The sequence below is a fragment of the Rattus norvegicus genome, chromosome 10 (assembly GCF_021556685.1).
Source record: "Rattus norvegicus strain SHRSP/BbbUtx chromosome 10, alternate assembly SHRSP_T2T, whole genome shotgun sequence".
NCBI lineage: Eukaryota > Metazoa > Chordata > Mammalia > Rodentia > Muridae > Rattus > Rattus norvegicus.
In genome coordinates this window covers 86676564-86701728 of record NC_141543.1, presented here as the reverse complement: position 1 = coordinate 86701728, position 25165 = coordinate 86676564, and the positions used below count along the sequence as shown (strand labels likewise).

The 25165-nt window shown below is 51.0% G+C and overlaps 2 protein-coding genes and 1 long non-coding RNA gene across 30 annotated transcripts in view; 1 reads left to right on the top strand and 2 right to left on the bottom strand.

The window, feature by feature from the left end:
• Positions 1–1773: 1773 nt before the first annotated feature.
• Nxph3 (neurexophilin 3) lies at positions 1774–5442 on the top strand. The gene is given in 2 exon segments (NM_021679.2): positions 1774–2028; positions 4616–5442. Coding segments are annotated over 2 exon segments (759 nt in total). The 5' UTR covers positions 1774–1974; the 3' UTR covers positions 5321–5442.
• Positions 5443–17827: 12385 nt separating this feature from the next.
• On the bottom strand, positions 17828–22023 carry LOC148003077 (uncharacterized). The gene is made up of 3 exons (XR_015632010.1): positions 21838–22023; positions 20685–21146; positions 17828–18464 (listed from the first exon to the last, which is right to left on the bottom strand). It is a non-coding gene; the product is annotated as an uncharacterized LOC148003077 (long non-coding RNA).
• Positions 22024–22756: 733 nt separating this feature from the next.
• Positions 22757–25165, bottom strand: part of Spop (speckle type BTB/POZ protein) — an 81166-nt gene continuing 78757 nt past the window's right edge. For 27 of the 28 annotated variants that reach the window (XM_087570732.1, XM_087570720.1, XM_087570734.1 and 24 more), the window contains one exon: positions 23166–24438. In XM_087570732.1, the coding sequence (XP_087426858.1) occupies positions 24294–24438 (145 nt within the window). In that variant the 3' untranslated portion in view covers positions 23166–24293. 28 annotated transcript variants of the gene reach the window in all.

The following is a 25165-nucleotide window of genomic DNA, read 5'->3' as shown; positions in this document are numbered from 1 at the left end:
TTCCAGGGGGGCAGGACTTGGAATGGGTGAGGGGTGGATCCAGCTTCGTCTCTGTCTAGCCGAGACGGCTAGCTGCGAGCGGGAACTAGCTGCCCACGCTCAGACCAACAGCATCTTCCTCCCAGCTGGACCAGAAACTCCAAGGCCACACCAAAATTTACCTGTTCCTCTCCTAGCTTTGGGAGTCTTTGAGTACACACACACACACACACACACACACACACACACACACACACACACACACCTCTCAAAGAGTCTTTGAGTACACACACACACACACACACACACACACACACACACACACACACACACACACACACCTCTCAAAGAGCCCCGGAAAGGCCCAGGGTACCCAGGAGACCGGGGGCTCATCCAAGCTTCTTCCTTCTGCAGTCTCTCCCTCTTCGCACTTGGCCCAGGCTGATATTAAGATTCATCTGCATTCCTCACACAACGCCTGGCAGATGGTGGGGGAGGAGGCTGGGTGTGAGCTGGGGGCTGCAGCCAGGGACCACACTGGATCTCAGAGGGCCAAAGGAGCGCCGTGTGGAGGGCTTCTCACAGGCCCAGTGTATGCTGGGGCCACTCCAAATGCCTCAAAGGGGTCCTAGGATTCGACCTTTTGTTTTTCTAAAGACTAAAGGAGTTCTAGAGAGCTAGGGAGGAGGTCTAGCCATTGAGAGCAGGAGTGACGGAGGGTGGTCCTGACCCTTTGGGATCTCTTGTCTAGGTCTTAATCTTTCTTGCTTTGGAGATTTGAAGAGACCAGGGCAACCTAGGATCCCACTGGGGTGGGGCCCTTCTCAGCCTGGTGAGCACCTGTGCCATGGGGAATGTGTAGGGCAGGATGGAAGGACATGCCCGGAGAGGCCTTCGCGCCTCTATTTCTCAGGAGGCAAACCCTTACCTCAACCTCAGAATGCAGTCTGGTCCCTAGTGGTCTTTTCAGCCCAGTACCAAATGCCTCATAATGATTGCTCTTAGGCTGTCTTAGAAGAAAAGGAACAAATGTGCTAAGAAAAAGGGGTGTGAGCTAGACACTTAGAAGAACTTCCCTCAGCACCCTCATCAAGTCTTGCAAGAACCAAGCAGCTGTGGTCCCTTGTTAATATCCTTGGGCCCTTAAAATTGGGTTTGGGTAGAATTGTCTTTCCAAATTCCAGGACTCCTGGGGTGAAGGTAGGTAGAGCGACAGATTCCCGGGTGCCCGCTACAGAAAGAAGGCGCGCTGCCAGAAGGGCGGAAAAGCTGGTGTCCCCATCCGCGGTCTTCCAGCCTCTCGTCTCCTCTCCCAGAGCTCCTCCGCCCTCCTGTCCCCTACGCTGGAAAGTGGGCGCCCCAGGTCCCCAGGCTGCTAGCCGGCAGGGGAGGAGTTAACTCCGGAGGTACCGACTGGGCTCACCGTACCTGCCGCCGCCGCCGCCACCGCCGCCGCCAGTGGGAGGGACGAGGAAGCGGGAGGCGCCTGGGCGCCAGGAGCGCTCCAGTCTGGCGGGGCGCAGCGCGGGGAACGGGCGGCCGCGGCTCGGCGTGGCCCGGGGCGTCCGCCAGGGGGCGCGCCGCGACGGGGCGGGAGGGGCCGTCTGGTCTGGGGAATTAACACCGGGGACGGGCGCGCGCGCAGGTCCCCAGCACATCTGGGTAAGAGCCGAGCCTCTGGAAGCGAGCGGGGCGCCGAGCGCCTGTCTGGAGCGGCAGAGCCACCACGCAGGCGGAGCCCCTTCGAGACGCTCCGGGCGCACATCTGGGACCGGGAGAAGGGACCGCGCGGCGCGCAGCTGGACGCGGGGAGGGGGCGGCGGCTGCACAGCTGGACCGAAGGGGGCGGGGTCGGTCCCAGCAACTGGCTGAGGGGAGGGCCGCAAGCCACCAGGGACCGAAGCATGGGACAGCGCGCCTGAAGGAGCAGTCCGGGGCGGAGGGGGCCTGGGACCCCGAAAGGAAAAGAGAGACGGGTGAGAGCAGAGGAGGAAGATGCAACTGACCCGCTGCTGCTTCGTGTTCCTAGTGCAGGGCAGCCTCTATCTGGTGAGTGGTCCGCGGGGAGCGGCGCAGGGCGGGGGCCAGGGGATGGGGAGAGCGCGGGAAGCTGCGGAGCCCTGAAACTTTCTCCCTACCCCCACCCCGGCATCCCGGGGTTGCGGTGAACGCTGGAGGCTGGGGGAGAGGGCGGGTCCGAGGCCAGAGGCCGGACTGTAAGGGTTAATAGGGGCGGGGAGGAGGGTGCTCGACTGGCCCACCCACTTCGCGGCTGATGGCAGGAGGTGCGAGTGACACTAGGGAAAAGGCCCCCCAAGCTGAGTAGCCAAGGATTACCCGACCTCTCGTAGCAGCATCCCAGGACGCGCGAAACGGGGGTGGGGCAGGTGACCTGCCTGGTCAGGGGACGCGGTATTCTTCTCTGACCTCTGGGGCCCAGAGAATCCCGAACTGTGGGCCCTGGCGCGCCAAGCCCGGGCGGACTGGGGGCGGCCCCCGCGTCCCTGCCTCCCGCCGTCCCTCCCGCTCCCTCCCTCCTCGCCTGTTGTTTTCCTCGCCTCTCCCGGCTGCGCGCAGCCCGAGCCCCACAGGACCTGGGCAGGCGGCTCCCGCCCCAGGCGCTCAGAGCAGCTGAGCTGAGCGCCCAGACCCCGCTCCCTCGCGGCCCAGGATGCTTTAGAACCCCACCCCGGACCCTAGCACGGAGCTGAAGTCCCTCGCGACCCGTGCCCGCCGCCCCACATCTGCCCCGACCTCAGTCCTCTCCTGGAGAAGCCTCAGCGCCACAGGAACTGCCCCCTTCCTCAAAACAATTCCCATTGACAGCAACCCTCCCACCCCTAGTCCACTCTTGGGGAGGAAGTCGTCCCTGCTTGGCCCTTTCCGGTGGCCCTCTTTAGTATTGAGCTAGTGACTGTCTCAACCATTCAGTTAAACCCTAGAGCCAAGTACGCACAGGCGGACAGCCTTGAACCCAACCCCAGGAACCTCCCTTCTTGACTCTCCTGACCCTGGGGCACTGGGGACTTGGAAGGCAGGACCAGTCTTTACTCTGGGACTGGCTTGGTCACCAAGGCCAGAACACGAGGCATAAGGACTAAACCCTTTGGAGCCTCCCATCCCATCTCCTCAGGATTCCCTCTGCCCCACCCAGGTCATCATCAGTCCAGATGTTGTGGCTGAGCTCCTGTCCCCTCATGGGTGACAAACACACTGGTAAGAACTCGTTTTCAGAACCTGAGCAAACACACATTCAGGCCACTGAGCCTAGGGAGCCAGGTAACCTCCCTGTTGCCCTACTGAGCCACACTGGCTCTTTCCGCTCTCCTCCAGGAAGACTCCCCAAGGTGTGGCCTGTCACCATAGCTGAGCCTGCGTAAGCAAGACAAGCCCTGGCAGAGTTTGACAGGGCATTCCAGGTGGAAACAGGGCTTCGGTTAAAAAGTCTTTTGCGAAAGGTCGTGAGGTGGGACTGTGTCTTGTAAGGGAAGACTGACACTTGTGGCCTGTGTCTTGTGGTGATGTAACCTTCAAGGCCCGATGTCCTCACCTGTGAAATGGGACTCACAAGAACTGGTCCCTCATCATGCAAGTGCCATCTTGGCATGTCATCACGTGTTCCCCAGAGAAGGGTTTTGCTCTCACAAGCATGGCCATCCTGGGTGTGGCATTCACTCCTGGTCTCCTAGCCTTAGCAAAACCTGAACCAAACTGGTACCTGACCGGGATTCTGGCTGGGTCCTGGCTTCTTGTTTTATGGTGTGTAGACTGTCTTTACCTCTAAGGGCAGCAGTTATGCTAAGCTAGGAACACTGTCTCAGTCAGAAGACTAAAATGTCATAAAGGCATAAGGTGTGTCTGTGTGTGTGTGTGTGTGTGTGTGTGTGTGTGTGTGTGTGTGTACTGACAGAAGGGAGCTCCCAAGGTAGGATAGGGCTCCCCAAATAATTGCAACTCCCAACTCCAGGTGAAGGACTTCTGGAAGATAGCAACGAAACTTCCCTGGCTCCTTGGACATTTCAAGGATAGAAATTCTCCCCCTTTGCCGGGCTTCTTGTCTGGCCTCAGAGGGAGAGGAAGTACTTAGACCTGCAGTGACTTGAGGTGTCAGGGTGGGTTGATATCCGGGAGGGACCTCACCCTTCCCAGAGATGAAGGAGAGGGCGAGATGGGGAAGGGCAGTGGGAGAAGGGACTGGGAGGAGAGGAGGTCTTTGATCAGGGATATAAAGTGAATAAGAAAACGGGAGGAAAGGGGTAGAAATGCTACATCCCTTTCAGACTGGGGGGGTTTCTGCAGGATCAGAAGCCAAGCCCCTCCCATCTGACTGGGGCCTATCTAGAGAGTAGAGTTGTGTGTCTCCAGTCCCCAGATTTTTGAGTAGCAGCCAAAGGCAGGGCAGTGAAGAAGGGTCACGGAGATGACTGAAGCATCAGAACATGAGGGTGGATTATGAAAAAGCCAGGGTGCGCACCTGACCACCCCCCCACCCAAGGGAACAAGCTCGTGCTTCCCCCTCCCCTAAGCCTGAGTAAACAGGGACAGAGACTGTAGATGGTGATGGGGTGGCCAGATCTCAAATCTTCTAGGTCCTCTGGGGACAAAGCTCTAATTCTCTTTCCAAATCCTTCCATAGGTCATCTGCGGCCAAGAGGATGGGCCCCCTGGCTCAGAGGACCCTGAGCATGATGACCATGAGGGTCAGCCTCGGCCTAGGGTGCCTCGCAAGAGAGGTCACATTTCACCTAAGTCCCGCCCCTTGGCCAACTCCACCCTTCTAGGGCTGCTAGCCCCACCCGGGGAGGTTTGGGGTATCCTTGGGCAACCCCCCAACCGCCCCAAACAAAGTCCCCTACCCTCGACCAAGGTGAAAAAAATATTTGGATGGGGTGATTTCTACTCCAACATCAAGACAGTGGCCCTGAACCTGCTGGTCACAGGGAAGATTGTGGACCACGGAAACGGGACCTTCAGCGTCCACTTCCGCCACAACGCCACAGGCCAGGGTAACATCTCCATCAGCCTTGTACCCCCCAGCAAAGCTGTGGAATTTCACCAGGAGCAGCAGATCTTCATCGAAGCCAAGGCATCCAAAATCTTCAACTGCCGGATGGAGTGGGAGAAGGTAGAACGGGGCCGCCGGACCTCACTCTGTACCCACGACCCAGCCAAGATCTGTTCCCGAGATCACGCTCAGAGCTCCGCTACCTGGAGCTGCTCCCAGCCCTTCAAAGTCGTCTGCGTCTATATTGCCTTCTATAGCACGGACTATCGACTGGTGCAGAAGGTGTGCCCAGATTACAACTACCACAGTGATACCCCCTACTACCCATCTGGGTGACCTAGATGGGCCACAGAGGCCTGTGCAGGAGGCTGGCTGTCTGGACACTGGGCAGGGAAAGGGATGGGCCTCAGGAAGGGAGGGGGTGGAGAGGAAGAGAGGCCAGGTGGGTCAGGGTCAGGCCTCAGGTGTTGGGGAAGGGTCCCCAGTGCTGCGCCCAGCCTGAGGTTAGAATGTACTTGTTATGGAAGAGAAATGGGCTCTGGGCAGCCTTACAGGGCTTTCTCTCCTATTCAAAGCCGATGCTGGGCCCTGAAGCCCCTGGGCAGGCACGCAAGGTAACCCCAGATCAAGCCACAGAGAAGATCTTAACCCTTGGCTCTCTCCTTGCCATTCAGAAGGAGGACAGTCGTCGGCAAAGGGGTGTCCAACTGTGTAGGCCAGATAGACAACTTAGGATGGAGAGCTCAATGGTTTGCCCTGTGGGGGCTGGCAGTGGGCAGCCCCAAGCCCCTTTCCTGCACTGAGGCTGAAGTGGCAACCTCATCCCCACCCTTGGGTGTTTGCTGTCATGACTACCTGTCACCAGCCGGGCCATTCCTTTCCAAAATCCCCTCTCCCTCCAGCACCTCTGCACCGCTGACACCTCTTGCTGATGGCACACCACCCTGCCCTTCAGCCGAGACAGGACTGCTCTTAGGTCCTGTTAGCATGAGAGGCACAAAGCAGAAGCTCGCCCGCCCTCGTGCTGTGTGCCTGTCCTCTGCCCTAACCACCTGCTGAGAGTGCTCCCTCAACAGCCAGCTCTACATGTCAGACTAGGGCATTCTGCAATAGGGATAGGGCCCTCTTTGCTGGGCCATGGGGCTCTCAGCAGAGGGAGGCGCAGGAGGCTGTGTGGCCATGCTGGAACTGTGCCCTAGTGTTGTCTGTGGGGGTGGGGGGAGGGGTGGGAAGTCTTGTGAGATGCCCTGTCACTTCTCTGTGCAGAGTCTTGTCCTTGGAGCAGGAAATAAAGCTTTCCCAGGACACCGTATTCTAGTCCAAGTTATCTCGGGGAGAGGGACCACGGGCCGCCTGTCTGGCTAGTATGTTCCAAATGGGGACCAAAGCTGTAGATGGCTTGGAGCTAGGGGCTCACTGAGGCTTTTGGACTGACACTCTGATTGGCAAACTAGTGCCAGAGGCCCTAGAAACACTTATGGGGCTGGACATGGTACTGGTAGGAGCCAGCAGGGGAGGTAAGGATCTCATCTTCCTCCCTGGATTCTCCCTGAATTGCCACGTCTGGCCCTGCAGGGGGCAGTGGTAGATGCCCAGTGGTGCCCCAGCTCTGCCAGTATTGTGCTGCCCGGCCTGATCAAGTTCACTGTCCTCGCTGGCCCCTTCCTGTTTCTTCCTCTGTATCATGCAGCCTTCACACCCATGAGACTCACCCAGAGGGCTGGTGCGCCTACGGCCTCTAGGGTCCTACCTAACTCAGCAGGAGCGTCTCTGGGACCTGGGCCCGGAGAGATGCTGACACACTTTGAAAACTGCCTGATGACCTCTAAGCCAGCTTGGCTTCAGCTCCAGAGGATGAAGAGATTCCTCTCTGCTCTCTCCAGCTGTGACTCCCATCTGCCTCTTAGGGGAGAAGGAACAGACTGAGGTGGCTTGGGGACAAACAGAGTATGAGACTAGCCACTTACTCCTCCCGCCAGAGACAGCATCAGAGTGGTTAGATGCCCAGGCAAGGCTCCTTGACACTGGGGGCTCGGTGAAGGGAAGACTGGAGCCCCCACTATGATGTCCCCTCTGGAGGTCACCTTAGGTCTGCTCTCTTTGGAGGTCAGCATTTAGGTCCCGGGTCCCTTTTCAGAAGTGTAGCCTTAATGGGGAGAGTCCCAGAGTGAAGACCAATGGCCTAACCACTTCTGGTCATTGCTCACTGCCCACTGGCTCTGAGCCCAGATGGTCCACAGGTACACACTGCAGCACACAGACACCTGGTTGTATGTAGCCCCTCTGTATGGGAAATGACCTAGAAACCAAGATGGCTGGGGGTGAGCGGAGCGGGGAGCGGCACACTCCCTTTTCCATCTATGCCCTGAATCACCCTGAAGCCATTTCTCCTGAGACTCAAGACACATGCGCCCTTACACAGCTTTCTCTCTCCCCGCCCTGTACCACTGACCAGAGTTAGACGTTGAGTTTGGCCCCTCCCAACACCCCACCTTGGCTGCTTAAATCTGGAGGGTTCTCCCACCTGTGCCTCTTGTCCCAGGGCACCTGTAGGGTCTGGTGGACAAGGAAGAAAACTGTGAGGAGCCCCCAACCCCACCTCTGTGTGAAAACTAAACTCTAGCAGAGCTTGGGCACTTTGACCCGCCCCTCCTCCTCCTCTTCCCCTGTGGAGAGCCAGCTGCTGCCGACAGCTGGAGGGCCCGGCCTTTCTGGCACACGGTACTGCCTGCACAGGGGGTGGGTTCATTTTAATAACTTCATTTCACCCTCATGCACACTCTGCCTCCTCTACCCTGCCTATCTGCCTTCCCCGGCAACCAGGCCGTTCTCAATTCAGATTTGGCTAACAAATATCTTCCCAAACCCTAATTCATTAGCGGAACCCTCTGGTCTCTCTCTCTCTCTCTCAGTCCATGAGGCCCCTTGAGCCCCACAAGGGTAGCAGATCCATTTCCCCGGCTAAGAGGAAATAGCTCTGCACTTCTGAGCATCAGCTGTGACATCTCCTGTAGGGACGGACCTTAGGTCCCACAAGGTACCCTGACCTCTCATGATGGCCTTTTGGAGGAGCATCCACAGGAGACTGGTTCTTCTTCTTTTTTTTTTTTTCTTTTCTTTTTTTTTTTTTCCGGAGCTGGGGATTGAACCTAGGGCCTTGCGCTTGCTAGGCAAGTGCTCTACCGCTGAGCTAAATCCCCAACCCCTTGAGACTGGTTCTTCTTGACAGAGCCTTCCAAAATAAGGTCAAGGTTCCTACCTAACACCAACCCTGCAGCACCTTGAGGGCCAGCCTGCAACCTTGACAAGCTGTTTGGGGACTCTACCTCTGATCTGGCTGCTCCCCGAAACACACACACACTAAGTGGGTAGGGTCTTATCTCTCCTATGGGCGTAGCCCCCGGAGCAAGCCTACTCCATCCTCTTCAAGGATGTGGCTTATGTCTCTCCATCAGAGTTGGGAGGGCACCTGATGTCATCTTTTCCCTGCCACGTTGGACCATGTCTCTTTCAAACCGTGAGCCTCTTTGAAGAGGAACTGGGTGGTGCTTCAGACCGAGGTAAAGGCTGTACCTCCCTCATCAGAGTAACATCTTCCTGAGGAGAACACTCTCTTCTGAACGCCAGGGACGCCTGGAGCTGCTTTGCTCTTCAGCACACAGGCCACCAGCGCCACCTGGCTTCAGCGGTCTCCATACTGCAGTGACTTTCTCTGTAACCTGTGAGCCAGGAGAGGCTTCCCTGTGAGCAAAGCCCAGTTAGTTCTCCTCCTGGTGAAGCTTAAGGCAAAACTGAATGGGTTCCTGTGCCTCCTCCCTCTCCTTCGTTCTCTTCCCTAGATGAGCAAGCGGGAACTGAGTCACCCCCCTTCCCCATCCTTGGCAAGAGAGCCGATGACCTTGCATGTGGCAGGCTCCTGTGGCGAGGCCCATTGCTCAGAGATACACAAGGTGGGTGGGTGGAGAGGGAAGCTGGAGGAAGGGGTCTATGGGGGTGGAGGCAGCTGAAGGTCATCGGGTGATCGGGGACTTGGATCATCGAGTGGGCTTTTGCAATAGGTTGCAGGAAACTCAATGAACCAGTTACTCTGAGTTGGGAAGCGATCCAATGTCTTGGCTGGGAGTGGGAGAGAGGAATGTTACTCCGGAAGATTCTTAGTCCTGCGGTGCTGCCTGGAGAACTGGGGGCTGGGGTGACAGGTGACAAGAGACTCCGTCAGTCCCACCAGGCAGAGGCAAGGTGGGATGGGGGCGGCACCTGCCAAAGTCACCCCCCCCTTCCAGGACTTATGCAAAGTCACGGAGTGGCACGAATGCCACAAAAGAGACCTGGATCTTGCTGGTAAGGGGACAGGTTCTGGCTCCGCTAGGAAACTTGTTTCTGGTTGACCCATTAAACTGTAAAAGCTGATGCAGTGAGAGGAGTCCAGGTTGCTGAGCTCCAGGCTTCTCGGTTCATTATCTCAGAGCCACTGGGCTAGGTGTCTCAAGGACTGTGCTAATTCCTCCTGAACCACAGAGGCTTCTAAGGGAATGGCAGAAGGACATGCAGGGAGCTCAAGATGGCCCCTAAGGTGGAATGGATCATCGGAAGGATCTTGGACAAAGAACCATGTCCAAGTGCCTCTTTGAGAGTGTTTTTGTTTTGCTTTGTTTTCTTTGTTTTGTTTTGTGACTGTGTTTCTGTGTATAGCCTTGGCCGGTCCTGAAACTACCTGGCCTGGGACTCAGAGATCCACCTGCCTCTGCCTCCAGAGTGCTAGGAGGAAAGGTGTGCGCCACTTCCCCCTGGCTTGAATATTTTGAGACGGGGATCTCACTATGTAACTTGGCTGGCCTGGAACTTGCTAAGTAGACCAGACTGGTTTCAAACTCAGAGATCCACTTGCTTCTGCCTCCTGAGTGCTGGGAACAAAGGTATGTGCCACCCCACTCAATGAGCCCCACCCCTCATTTGAAAAAGTGAGAGTTTTCCCTACCTTGGTGCATCGTTGGGGAAAATGTTGGCCCAAGGCTGGGCCACAGTGAGATATGATTCCTATTCTAGTTCTGCTACATGATGCCTATTGGCAGATATGGCAATTGTCTCATTCTGTGTGAAAGCTAATCTACATCGTCAGCCTGATTGGATGCAGAACTATATTGGGGCCATATCTATACCACTGTGTAGTGTCCACAAAGGTGTTTCCAGAGAGGTTTAACTGAAGTTGGAAGATTGGCCCTGGGTGTGGGAAGGATTATCCCCTGGGCTGATGTCCTAGATTGAATAGAAAGAAAAAGCCATTCTTTCCCTGCCATGAAGGACTGTGTCTCTTCAAACTGTGAGCTTAAACAAACAAACAAACAAACAAAGCCCTCATTCATTTTATATGTTTTTGTTGTTATAAAAAAAAAAGAGAGAATAGGGGTTGGGGATTTAGCTCAGTGGTAGAGCGCTTGCCTAGGAAGCACAAGGCCCTGGGTTCGGTCCCCAGCTCCGAAAAAAAGAACCAAAAAAAAAAAAAAAAGAGAGAGAGAGAATTAACACACTATCAACATCCCGTCTCCTTCATAATGGGGATCCCCAGCTGCTAGTTGGGCACACAGCTGTCTGACATGATCCTACATTTCCCTGTCCCCACCTATACCCTTGTCTTTCACTTGTGACCATGTGACTGAGATCTGACCTTTAGGCCAACTGATTATACAGTAAGTTTCAAGCATCTTAAGATAGAGGTGTTCACCCTTCGTTCCTTCTTCACACATCATGAACCCACCTATCTGGAAAATGTGGGCAATAGCCCTTAGACTGTAGCGTAAGTGCCACAGCGAAGTGGGAGAATGGTAGGCTGAATGAGGACACGGTCTCCGAGAACCCTAAGCTGCCTGCAGACTTCTGTATGTGAGAAAAATGAAATTCCCAGCATCTTTAACCCTCTATTTTAGGGTCATCCCCTCCCCCTTCTGAGACAAGGCCTCATATAGCCCAGCTGGCCTAGCCTAGCTACATATACCAGAAGCTGGCCTAGACCTTTTCCCAACCCTCCTGCCTCTACCTCCGAGGGCTAGGGCTATAGGCAGGGGCCCTCATGCCCTTGGGATCTCCATTTCTTGAAGCTGTTGTTGAATCCAGTGTTGAAGCACTTCAGTTCCTTCAGACTTTGGTCTCCTCATCTGTAGAACCAAGCTAACACCCACACATGTCAACACATCCCAGAAATGTTAGAGACTACTGGGCGAGAAAGAAAGTGCTGCTCTCCCCCTTCTATGGCCTCATTTCTGGAGGTAGTACAAGTTGCTTTATTTCAGGGAGTCCCAGGGATTCTCTGTCCCCCTCTGAAGGACCTCCAGGCCCCAAATTCAGTCCTCACGTGTCTAAATTCCCCATACACAATCTGATGTTGGTGACACACAATCCTCGTTAAGGGCCTGACTGATCCCAGCCAGATGGGATCCTAATTTAATTAAAACCCTTTAATTACCTGCAACAACACTGCTTTGGAAGTCCAGAGGCAGAAGGGGGTTAGTGATGGGAGGGGGTACTGTTGACAGGGCAGAGGAGTGGCTGGCCTTTCAGCCCCCGGGGAGTTGGCATTGCTTCCCATGCCTCCCATTGTGGTGGCCATAGAGTGTCTGGAGTAGCCAGCACAGCCAGAATTCTGGCTTGGTCTATAGGGCACAGCTGGGATGTGGTGGGGAGTGGTTTTGCAGAACAGATCCTTGGGAAACAGTGTACCAAGCTCTGAAGCCTGATGCTGTCCTTGTTGGCTCTGAGCTGAAAGCAGGACCTGCATGGCCAGTTACAGGACCCTGGCCCTGCCCAGGCCAACCTGGGTAGAAGAAAGCATGGTTTGGATTCCTCCCCAACAGTCTGGTTAAAGAGACAGGGGTACCTCTGTACTCACTGAAGGAAAGCGGTGTCCCTATAATAATCTTTCTTCAGTCTCATTGTCTTGGGTGTGGAAGAGGAAAAGAATCACGTTGGTGGGCTGCAGAGGGGTTATGTAGCTGAAGGATCCCTTCCTGTCATGGTAGAATGAGTCCGGCCAGGCCAGAGTCTGCCAAGCCCTGGCAAGGACAGACCGAAACCCAGACTCATGTGCTGGGCTATTTATAGGCCTCGTGGACATCATCCGTTAATACCCCTTCTGTTCTTCCTTGGTACTTATTCACTCAACAAATATTGTTTAATAAAGCCTCTCAAACTTCCAGCTGGTCTCCGCTGGGCCAGGAGACCCAGACAAGAGGCATGGGTTCACACTGGAGCGATCGCCTCAGAGGAAGTGTTCTATTGGGGTCAATGAGCTGCCAGGGGCTAGAACAGACACAGGAGTTTCAGGAGGAAGTGGCTCCAGGATGTGGGAGCCACAGGGCCCACCCCTTCCCCACCCCAGTTCCCCACCTGAACTACAGCCCAGGAGCTTCTGGGTAAGCTTTATGAATAGGGTCTTTTAATACCCCGGGCCTTTGTATGACATCCTTACCGTCCTCCTGTACCTGATGCTCCAAAACCTGCTTCCTCCGCTCTCCCCATCCTCTGTAGAATCGGATCCTGACTTGGACTGTGTGTGCAGTACTGTGTATGTGTATCTGCTTACTTTGGGACTCTTGGAAAATGTGGACATCCCCAATGGACTCAGGAAAGGGGGGGGAGGAAAGAGGGAGGGAGGGAGGAAGAGAGGGAGAGGGAGAGGGAGAGGGAGAGGGAGAGGGAGAGGGTACATAGCACACTGTTGTCAGCCTGGAGTGTCCCTGAGGCAGGGGGATATGGGACCACATCTGGTCTGGGAGGTACTTTCCCAGGACTGTAGCATGAAGCTACCTGAGAACCCAAGTGCCCTGGCACATCGAGCTGTGTGTGTGACATCGTACCAATAGGACAGGAAGTGGCTGCACCACTGGCACCCCTGCATTCCTACGAAGAGCAAAGGCAGTAGAGAAAACGCAGCATCAGTGTTGGCCCACATCCATCCCATCCTCAGGGGACCATGCTGTTGAGCTACACTGTCGCAAATATAGAGTGGTCTTCAAAAACCCACAGTTCACTCTTGGGAAATAGTGATGGAGTGGGGCTAGGACCATCGATTGTAAAATAAATAAATCTTCTGGCCCCTAACTGTCATCTTTTTTATTCCAGGAAGCCTCACTTGGACTCCGTTTGTGGCTTGGGACAAGAGTAGTCTCCAGGGTGCCAGGGAACCTGAGTTCCCTTCTCCCTGACGTTAGGGTTAGGCTATGTAGAGTCAGCATATGTCTGAAGGGAGTTGGACTTCAGTCTTCCTTGCTAGGTGATTTTGATGTAGTCCCCTGGCCTCTCTGAGAGGGGGCAGTAAGTTCCCCCCATCTATACCTGCTCACACGGTGGCTGGAAGGATGCACCTCGCCAGTAGTGAGCACCATGCCAATGTGACAGGTTCTGGGTTGTTGTCACTGAGCTGCCGACCTCCTCTCATAAGCATCTCACAGGAGGAGCAATGATTTCTCCTTCGCGGGGCAGACGGTGTAGCACAACAGCTGAGGATCAATTCTGGAGCCAGGCTGCCTGGATTCAAATTCTTGTTCTGACACTTCCTCACTGCAGGCCTGACAAGTTGGCAGAACAACTTTCTATCTGAATTTCTTTTTGGGGGGGTGGGGTGGGGAGGCGGTTTGTTGAAGCAGGGTTTCTTTGTAGAATCCTGGCTGTCCTGGGATTTGCTCTGTAGACCAGGATCTCCTCTAACTCAGAGATCTGCCTGCTCTGCCTCTTGAGTGCTAGAATTAAAGGTGTGCGCCATTGTCTCTGGCTTGTATCTGAATTTCTTTACTCATAAAAAGGAGATGCTCGGGCTGGAGAGATGGCTCAGTGGTTAAGAGCACTGACTGTTCTTCCAGAGGTCCTGAGTTCAAATCCCAGCAACCACATGGTGGCTCATGACCATCTGAAATGAGATTTGATGCCCTCTTCTGGTGTGTCTAAAGGCAACTACAGTGTACTTACATATAATAAATAAATAAATAAATACTTTTTTTTTAAAAAAGAGATTCTCTCTCTCTCTCTCTCTCTCTCTCTCTCTCTCTCTCTCTCTCTCTCTCTCTCTCTCTCAGAAGGTTGTTTTTAGAATGAGTTAAGTATTAAGAAATGTGTGTGGTTGGGGATTTAGCTCAGTGGTAGAGCACTTGCCTAGCAAGCGCAAGGCCCTGGGTTCGGTCCCCAGCTCCGAAAAAAAGAAAAGAAAAAAAAAAAAAACTATTAAAAGAAATGTGTGTAGCATGACTGTAGACTACAGTCACACATTACAGCCATCCATGATTCTGGGTGAAAGGCTTGGAGGATGGCAGCCATGGGCTCTATCATTTCGCTCCAAGAAGAATGTGCAAGGGGAAAAAAAAATCTTAGGGAAGGTCAGAAGTCTGCCATGGCTTTTTACAAAACACATTAAAAACAGGGCCCTTGTTTGTATCCTGTAGCTTCATGGGTCAAGACCCCACTTCTGCAGACTCTAGAGAAGCACTTCCTGTACACATTGCATATCCCTCCACACCTATACTCACCAACAATACATAATCCGGAGAATGTGGTGGCCAGAGGGGCTTTATTTAATGAGATAACAATCAGAGTGAAGCCTCCAAACACACTCTAGGCCCGGGTGCTCTCCCACCCCACTCACCAGGGTTTCAACCCCACTCTGGGGTCCTGAGCTGTGCCCAGGCCAAACTCAGCCCTTTCCCTTTCTCCTTGGCCACCTACATCATCTTCACCCACTTGAGAAAGAATGGTCTCCAAGGTGACCAGGATTCTCTTTCTCTGGTCCAGCCAGCATGTTTGAAGCCAGTTACATGTGAGTCTTAGCCCTCTCCCCACTTCCCTGAGCATGACTAGTCCACTAGCATGGATGGCCCCATGGTCCCTTGTTGGTCCGCTGTTAGTAAGACATGGCTCTGCCTTGGATGGTGCCCTTGAGGGTGGTGACAACTGTTGTGCCTCATGGCGAGTTCTCTGATGGGCCCTGTGTGAACGGTGTCTTTTATATCCTGGTAGGGCTGAGGGCATGGGGGACACAAGACTTAGTCAGAAAGTCTCAATCACAGTCCTGAACTTAGTAGCTACGTAGAAGCCTTCCACAGGGACAAAGAAAGAGCTAGAGAGGGGCTGCACTCCTCCAGGCTGTTTTTTAAGGACATGGCTGTTTCTGGTTTTGGGGGAGCACCAAGTTGAAATACGCAAGTGTAGGAAGGCACCTAACTCGCCTATTTACTGGTCTTGGCAGTTCCCTGGCCCGGGATGGGGGGCTACTGCGGCTCAGTCAGGCTCTGCCATCTGCCGCATCTCCGTGGAGATCAGAACTGAAGGGCTCATTGGAGGCAGGATTTTTTTTTTTTCTTTTTCTTTTTTTTAATGCAGCAGGATTGGGCTCAAGATGTCACTCTGGTGAGCAGGACTGGAGACGGGAGGGAAATGTCTAGGAAAACAGGGGAGAAATAAATGGAAGCTTCCATGCTCCAGAAGGAGGGAGGACCAGGGAACAGCAAAGTCAGGAAAATGAGAAAAGCAAAAGGAGGAGGATCGTGCAGAGAGGGGCTTGATTTAGCATCCATCTTTCCTGGGCCGCTCAAGGCAGCAGCAGCCCAGGAAGCAGGGCTCTGGGCGTCAAGTGACTTCCTCCTGCCAACCTTTATTTTTGTGTAACTGCTGGCGGAAGTGGTTCTGTCCTGCCTTTTACCTCCTTCCAGAATGTCTGCTCTCCTGACCTTTGGAGATAGCAAAATAGTGACAGTGAGAATCATAAATGGAGAACCCAAGAATGATTTCCCAGTGACCAAGATTCAGGGCAGGCTATTCCCTGGGTCTTCTGTGGTCTCTTCCTCCTCCAAACGTTACGACAATGAGACACCTTGGATCCACAGGATAATGGCTAGCCAGGCACAAGACATTTTTTTCCAGAGTGAATCCTGCTGTCCAAGACCCTTGTACATCCAGAGGTACTCGTATTTGTCAGCACCTCACTATAGATTTGTGGTCAAAGAAATCCTGAAAGGAGATGGAATCTAAAAGCCACCCATGGCACAGATTAGAAATGGAACTCACCATACAGAAACACCCATAATACCGCCAGCTGTTTTTCTGGAGGCTTTATTCAATGCCAAGTTCTGGGTTAGGGACGTGACTTTATTTGCTCCCCAACCTCTTAGACATCTGTCTGATATGCCCACTATACAGGTAAGAAAGTAAACACTTTACCCTGGTCTGCACTCAGGCCAGTGTCACTTAAAGCCCAGACCCTGCACGGTAGCACTCAGTGATGCCTAGGTGCACCACCTCCTACTCTTCTACGGCTACCTCAGACCTCCCCCTTAGACGCCACTCTTTCCCAGTTGTGGCCATGACCTCATTTCTACTTAACTATAGAACGCACAGGTCAGGTGTGGTGACAAACACTTTTAGTCTCAGAGTTGGGAGGATCTCTGTGAGTTCCAGGACATCCTGGTCTACCGCAGCAAGTTCTAGAACAGCCTTATCTACATAAGAGATATCTTGTCCCCACCCCATTCCCTCAACCCCCAAAAAATGTGTCACTAGATACAAACAAATGTGCTTACCTCCCCACTAGTAGACAGGCCTGATGGTTTCAGCACTGCTTGAGCCCACCTAGCCTTACTGTAGATTGAATGGCTTCCTCTCCATTGGGTTCGGTCTCCTTTGTCTGTCACCCCACCATGTCCAGTTCTAAACACGCTCTTGTCTTGTCTGGAGAGATGACTCAGCAGTTAAGAGCAAGTACTGCTGTTGCAGAGGACACAGCTCAGTCCCTGGCACCCAGTTCAGTCCAGCAGCTCACAGCCACCTGTAATGTCAGCACCAAGGGGGCACCTATCTCGAAGCTGCTTCCACAGATAGCTGTCCTCATGTGCATGCATACTCCACCCTGATATGCACATGATTAAAAATGTGTGTGGCTGTTTTAGCTGCATGCATGTCTGTATACATATGTTCCAGATGTCTACAGAGGCTAGAAGAGGGTACCAGATCTCCTGGAACTGGAATTATAGATGGGTGTGAGCTGCCAAGTGAGTGCTAGGAATTGAACCTGGATCCTCTGGAGAAGTGGCCAGTGTTCTTAACTCATGAACCCTCTCTCCATCCCTATACATAATTTTTCAATAATTAAAAATTCTTTAAAAAAACTTTCTGTAGAACACACAGTCACACCCTCGTGCGACTGTCTCCTTTGTCTGTCACATCACAGCTGCACCTCAAAGACCTGCCTGCATACCTTGCCTGTTGACTACCTGCTCCATTTGTAGCCTTACCCTGAAATGACTACAGACACCAAGGATTGCTGCCATGCCAATTCTTCTTTGCCTTCCAAGAGCTGGGATCAAATGAGCCACCGCCACCCAGCTGCCAGGTTGACAATTCTTTTTTTTTCTTTTTTCTTTTTTTTGGAGCTGGGGACCGAACCCAGGGCCAAGCGCTCTACCACTGAGCTAAATCCCCAACCCCCAGGTTGACAATTCTAATGAACATTTTTTACTTTTTCTTGACACTTTTAACATATTTTGTCCTGGTTCTCCTAATTGTATTTTCCTCTGGTTATCATCTTGTCTCCATTGATGAATCTTCCTTTAATAAATATTTTAAACAGTATTTATGGTTTATTATCTTCTCCTAAACTCTAAACTTAACAAGGAAGAGTCGGTTTTACTTGTGGCTGTGTGCCTAGAGACCAGCACAGTCCACTTGGCATTCTGTTGGATCTATAAATGAATTTTTTTTTTTTTGGTTCTTTTTTTCGGAGCTGGGGACCAAACCCAGGGCCTTGTGCTTCCTAGGTAAGCGCTCTACCATATAAATGAATTATTAGCAGTAAACAGAAACAGCATAAAACCTTTAAAAATATTTATTTTTAATTATGTGTGTATATATATATGTACGTGTGAGTGCAGGTGCCCTGAGGCCAGAGGTGACTGATCTTTGGGGAGCTAGAGTCACAGGCAGTTGTGAGCTGGGTCCTGGGATTCCATCGTTGAGTCCTCTGCAAGAGCAGTAAACCACTGAGCCACCTCTCCAGCTCCCAAAGATTATTTTTATTTATTTATGTGTGTGTATTTGTATGCCATGTGTGCATGGGGTCTCAAAGAGGCCAGAAGAGGGTACTGGACTCCCTGGAGGCTGACGTTCCTGGTGGTCGTGAACCACCTGACATGGGTGCTGGGGAGCTAACGTGGGTCCTCTGGGTGAGCCAGGACAAACACTTAACCAGAGCGTTAGCCACTTTAGCTTCTCTGAAACTTTTGTGGAGCCAAATCAAGGCAAAGATTTTTTAACTTTAGTGTGGGGGGTGGGCTGGGGACCACCCACTGCCACCTGGACACACTCAAATGCCCTTTCTCTTCTAGAGAACTTTGAAGGATGTGCAGAGGAGGCCATGGCTCTGGAAGAACCGCTGGTAATGCTGCATAACTCCTTGGTGTTGATGTCTGCTTTCCATCAGTGCGCCAATCAACCCAGATTTCTAGTACTGCTGAGACAGAAAATAAAAATGTGTTAATTTACCCAGAGAGATCGAAACGCGCAACCTGACAATTGGTTCGTGTATCAATGTCAACAGATCTAAAGATGAACAATAAAACACTATTTCATTTTGCCATTAAATGACACAAGGGCATTTTACATTTTAGTTTGATTTTGTGTGTATGTAGATTTGTCTGCTTTGTCCGGTCACCACAAGCATGTTGGTGCCCAAAGTGGCCAGAAGAGGGTGCTGGGATTGGAAGAGCAGCCAGTGCTCAGAGCTGCTGAGCCATTTCTTCAGCTCCACAAAGGCATTATTTTAAAGTACTGTGGGGTAACAGTCAATAATCAGGCACAGAGAGCTCAGAGGACAATCTAAAACCACTCCAGGGGTGTTCACACTGGCTTTCTAGAGCCCACTGCTAAATTTTCAAGAATCTTAAGAGCTAGCTGCTAGATTACTATTATTAAGAATTAAATTGTATGACCATTCAATTAGCAAAGACAATGAACACCCAATCTCTTCCTAATCACTTCACGTCTTACTCCTGTCTATGCACATGAGGTTATTTGCATGTAGGGTGTCTGTATAGGGAAGATTCTAGAAAAGGGCCCAAGCACATCTCTTCCTAGTTCTCATTCAGTAAGGTCACCTTGAAGATGCGAAGTGAGCCATGGTGAGAGTACTTGCATCCTGCAGACTGGCAAAGGGCTTCTGTATTTAGGAGCTGCATACCACGCCTTTCATAGCACGCCAGTGAACCAACCACTGGCCCATGAAAACATTTAAGGTGTGAAGCAAACTTTTACTTGAAAGATAGGCTGAAGCAGCACAGAAACGAGTCTTTAGGGATTCGTTCTCAAAAGAGTACAGATTGAATCTGGCTGTTTTCTTTCTCAACTGGAAGCTACAGTTATTCTACAGACATGACTTTCACAACATCAGTCAACCACGTGAACAACCTGTACACCCTTGCACATAGAAATAAACGTGTTCATTGACTTGACCGAATACGTTCTTGGGCGTCGGTTCCCTTCTTTTCTTACTTAGGCAAACAGCAGTTTGTACTCAACTTGTTGATGTATCCTTATTAGCTTTGGCTTCTGCCTCCACCGTGACTGAAAGTGCTTTACGGTAACCATTCTTGTCCTAATGCATGCTTTCTAGTCCTTAGTTCTTTTTTTTTTTTTTTTTCCGGAGCTGGGGACCGAACCCAGGGCCTTGCGCTTCCTAGGCAAGCGCTCTACCACTGAGCTAAATCCCCAACCCCCTAGTCCTTAGTTCTAAGGCCCCTCTCTCTGGTTTACTTAATCGGGAGCAGAAATCCTATCCTCTATCCTAGAGCTAGCCCCGGGAAGTCTGAGCTCTCCCATGCTACCTAAGCATTTGCTCTTAGTGGCCTAAGTTTTAGTCTCTGTCACTTTGAGCACACATCTTCTCTTTCCTGTTTTCTCTGATAGGGAAAGATGAACTTCTTGGCCATTTCCTTCTTCAGTTTGGGAAGTAACCTTTAAGATATTTTCCCTGAGCATTAGTGGACAATCCCACGTTACTGCCAGGCCAAGGTGGCTTTTCACCTTCTCCTTGGTCCTTGGGGATATTCTATTGTTTGTTGTTATTTCTTGGCTCTGGGCCAGGAGGCGTGACCTTGAGGAAGTGACATCTCTACCTTCCCAGTTCACACAACTGGAATGAGAGCCACGAGACAAACCAGCAAGTGCTCAGAATGCCGGTGACATCTGTCAGCTGCAGGTACATTCCTATACTGGGGTGGCCTGCATTTTATCTTTATAATGTCTCTCCCCCAGAGTTGATCCCCTTTCAACTCCTTAATCATTTCTGCTGCTTATATTGAATTCCCTCAAGTTTAGAATTCCTCTTTTCTCAGAGTGCAGAAATCAGCAAACAGTCTGCAGATGTCACTTCCTCCTCCTGCATTAGAGGCTTTACAGAGGGAGGGCCTCTGCACTTTGCTAACTGTTTAGAGATCCCATCAGCCAGCAACATTCAAGTTTCTGTTCTCATCTGGAGGGCAGAGCTTCTGGTTCTCCCAGCTCATTATCCCAAAGCCTCATCTTCTACATCTGCTTTCTTGTTCACTGCATCCGAGAGGCATCCACCTATCAGGTCAAAGGTCCCACAGTGGCACAGTCACCTCTGAAATTAAAAGCGGGAGAGTATGGCTACCTTGTGCATGCACGTACACAGCAGGCCAGTGAGACTCACCTGAATGTCTGATTAGTCAGCAAGCCATCAGAAATGAATCTAAAAGATGGGGGGCACAGTACGGTGAAAAGTCAGGAGACAAAGGAAACACACGGGGCCCAGGCTGATTAAAAAGATAATTAGTTGTGGAAAATAAGGCTGGGCTCCAGCCAAGAATTTGTCTTTGACGAAAGTATACGGAAAAATGCAATTCGGCCATGTTGCATGTTGATTTAGTACTTCTTTTATAGGAGTTGAAGGGCCAGAACAAAGCGCCAGTCAGCCTCACGTGCAGGGCCACCCCTTCTCCCTGGCCTGGGTGTTTGCTCACAAACACAGACGCTGTTTCCTTTCATCTGCCTGGGTTCATCCAGTATGGAGATCCCATAATAGGCTGAAGCCACGTTTTAAAAGGAACTCTCAGAACACTGGTCCAGCCAGAGATCTTCTGGCCTGCCTGCCGTAGGATCTTCATGTTCCTGGCTGGAATTAAAAAGAAAAGAAAAAAGCGGCAGTACCTCTCTGACAGCTGAAGGCCGGCAGCCTTATCATGAGAAGGGAAAGAGGGACGTTTCTTTCCTAATTTGTTCAAACCTATAAAGGTCTCCAAGCTGCCTAATAACAACAGACAGGTTTAATCTCCATGTAAGAAATGGGAAAAAAAAAAATCTTCCCCCATGGATGGTCAGATATGAAGCAGAGGCTGACCACAGGGAGGTGGGGAGATTGGGACATTGCCAGATATTCTATTTGGCCCCCAAACCACAACTCTGAAGGTTCTGTGGAACTACTTGCCTGAAATATTGTTTTGATAAATAAGCCATATCCTTGTGGAATTGCCATCTCCAACTGTTCCACTGGCACGGACATCTCTGCCGTGACAGCACATGCCCCAGATTGTGGAGTTAACTTGAATTAAATTTCAGATGTGGGGGAGCTAAGGGAAGAGGTGGTGGCAGTGGGAGGTTTATGAACAGTATGCTGGGGCTCTGATGTTGTCATAACCAGATGGCTTCAACTGTATCGTTTAAACAAAAACAAACATGGCCAGAAATAATGTAATAACAGGAGAAGCGTTGAGCCGCTCCATCTACACCTGAAATTCCACCAGTTTCCGATCCACAGTGAAGTCCGTGCTGGAAATTCTACAAGTGTGGAAAATCCCAGAACAGACCTTTATCCTGCCAAGAGCCAGATGTCAGGACAGCGCCCTTCCTGAAAGCGCTTTCTCCGAGTCCTCCATCTTCAACCAGGACGGTGTGAGGGAAGTTCAGGGAAGCAGATCTGTCTCGCCCTGCTGGAAGCTCTGAGGAACAGGCCAGCAGAGGTACCTTTCTGGGGCTTTGTTCTAACTATTCCCAGAGGAAGCAAGCTTCACTTCCAATTTTGTACCTAAGCATCCAGAAATGGAACTTCCTCCATTCCTTATGTAATCGTCAGGATATGACATTAGACGAGCTGGTGCTCGGTACTTGTGTGACCTTAGGCGTGCGCCTTCCTCGGGTTTCACTGTTTCCAGCTATGGGTCAGCACTACCTGTCCAACCAAACTCCGTGAGAGGTCAGGAGGTTTGAAAAGGACCCTGTAGATGTAGGTCTGCTGAGAACCGACAACTACAGAGCCCACACAGAGGCAGCATGGGTAGAGGAGATGCTGTACCCACCTGTCTCACTATGTCTATGCATCAATTTAGAAGTGGGGGCCAAAGTGACAGAGGCCAGTAGCCAGTACACAGGGAACCGGACACTTCCTTATACAGGTCATACTAAGGAGGAAACTGGGAAGTGCCACAGAGTATAATAAACAAGTCCCACTTGTGTAAAAACTGCTGCTCACCCACACATACCCAGCCAGTGGTAGGTACACAATGAAAACCAGAAAATTAGCCAAGAGCAAAGTCACTAAAAGATAATGGAATATGAAAAGTTCCTTCTAAGGTTAAGTAATGCGACCTTGGCCAAACAATGTATGTTTTTAGTGTGTTCTACTATCTGGCCAGTACTGTATAGCTTGGAACCCCACAGTACTCTTGTGAGCTCCCTGGAAGGTAAGACCTTAGCTTTTCCAGAAATACATCAGTCAATGACAGGAACCAGAAGACACAACAATTTCCCTTTATTTAATCTCCATGTTCATGACCCCTAAATATTTCTTTTTATTTTGTTAGGAGAAAGGAGATTTGGGATCAGGTATTAACACACACAGGGTGCAGAAGAAGCCCACTACAATTGTTTGCCTTGGTGGAGTGGGACCTGGTCCCAGACTCTCACCAGGACATGGTTGGCAGAACCTCAAGGAGGACAAAAGACTGGCAGATGCTGAGCTCACAAAGAAAACTTGAGACTATGGAGAGTAAATAACTCCCTACTGCTTCTTAGACATTCTGAACATAATCCCTGCAAGACGAAGCTCAAACCAGGGCTTCGAAATCTCACAAGCAAGAAACTGAGACCCAAGAGGCAAGCCAAGTGAATGAAACAAAAGACCAGAGATACCACACAGTACAAAATAGTAATTATTTATATTTTCAAAAAGAAAAAGTTAACATTTGAAGTCTCCCCTTTGGAAGAGGGGCTAATCAGAAGTGACAGGACCGGCTCCTATGCAGGCGACGAGTCAGGTACAAACAGCCAGGCCATCTGGGCTGGGATTTTTTTTCACATAGCAATAATAATAAAATTTCCTTTTCTCTTCTTTTCGTTTTATGTATTTTCTGTATTTGTTTCTCCTCTCTTTCTCTCTCTCTCTCTCTCTCTCTCTCTCTCTCTCTCTCTCTCTCCTCTCTCTCTCCCTCTCTCTCAGAAAAAGGGAAGGGAAGAAAACATAAAATCAGAGAAAAATGCCAAAAAAATCCATTTTCCACGATATCTAAAAAACAGAATCATAGTTTTTATCAAGACAGTATGAATTCTGGATGAATTATTTTTTCCAGTTTTTAATACCAGTAAGAATTTCTGCAGAAGCCACTACTGTCAAACACTCGCTTTCCAGATCAGATGACTTCCTCCCTTCTGCCGCCATGGGCCACCTTTCAGAGGATAAAGGATGGCTTCTTGCAAACAGTAAGTGCTAGCGAGAGAGCTCTTCTGACACTTGGGTGGTGGTGAGGAGTTTTCACAAATATCCACAGTTGAACTAAAATTTGCTTCTTTCAACATAAATACTACTGGAATCCACAAACTGATTTTCGAAAAAAAATCTTTCTTCTTTCCTTTTTCCATCTCTTAAAACTAAATGTCCACTTGTTTCTGCTTTTTTTTTCCTTTTTGCTCCAGGCACCTGACGATTTGTTCTGCTCAGTCAGATGCTGATTTCTCCGAAGTACCACTGCTGGGATGTGCTTGAGGCTGGCGCCTAAACTGAATCCCAGTGTCAAACTTGGTCAGGCCAAAGGGCACACGGTGACAGAGCAACAGGGTTTCATTAGGCTGAGTGGCCCGAGTCCTGGGCCCTTCCCTCCCCCAGCTCCCCTAAGTTATTTAGTGCTGTTAAAGTCTGGGTGGCCATGGTGCCATCTCCCCCGACACAGAGTAAAAGCCGCACAGACCGCGCGGTCTACCTGGCAGTCAGTGGCAGCAACGGTGGCTGCTGCTGCTGGAAAATGAATGGAGTCTCCCAACAGGCAGGATCTTAGGATTGCTTCAGGCGTTTGCGCGGGGGCCCCAGGAAAGGGCATTGTGCGGAAGCCAGAGAGCGGTACGCTTCTGCCACTAAGTGGGGATGTGACACCACCATTGACTTCCACCCAGAGGTCTCCAAGACATCCGAAGCATGACTAGGAGAAATGTGGAGAGAAAGGTTACCAAAGGGAATGTGCAAATGGACCAAATAGCTACCTAGTGTGTAGTGTAGAAGGTGTTAATAAAATCAGCCCGACCCAGACAGAACTCTTAACATCCATGAGATTGTGCTTCCTAGACAGTGTGCAGACCAGTAGACTGGGCTGTGGCTCTTCTAGTTCTGAAAATTTGGACTCTGAGGTAATACACTTTCAAATGTGGGCTGTCCATCAGCTCGACTCTGTTGAAGACAGTTAAATTCATGGATGCTGATAAAGAGGAGCATGGCTCTGACTCCACTGCCCTGCCATTTACTGGTTTTGTTGACCATAAGGCACATCACAGCCAGGGCCTGTTGAGGGTCAGAAAAAGAAGCTAACACCCACCTTTTGCTCAATGGTTGTTGCCTTCTAAAAAGTAGCAGGCATCTATCCAACATACAGTGCACCCTGAACAGACCTGACACTTCCTGGTCCTTCCTTTTCTCTTCTGTCTCAGGCTATTACACTTTAGGGACAACCATGTAACTAGACCTAGAAGACATTATTTCCCCATATTTGGGTATTTTCTGTGTTAAAATCCTTCACTCATCTACCCGAACATCTTAGACTTGCTAATCCCACAGTGCTGTTATGAGGGCTTTTTTTCCCTCCAAATTTTGCTCCCCATCACACAAAGGAGTACTAAAGTGCACCCCAGTGAGAAGGACTATACTTATAACCT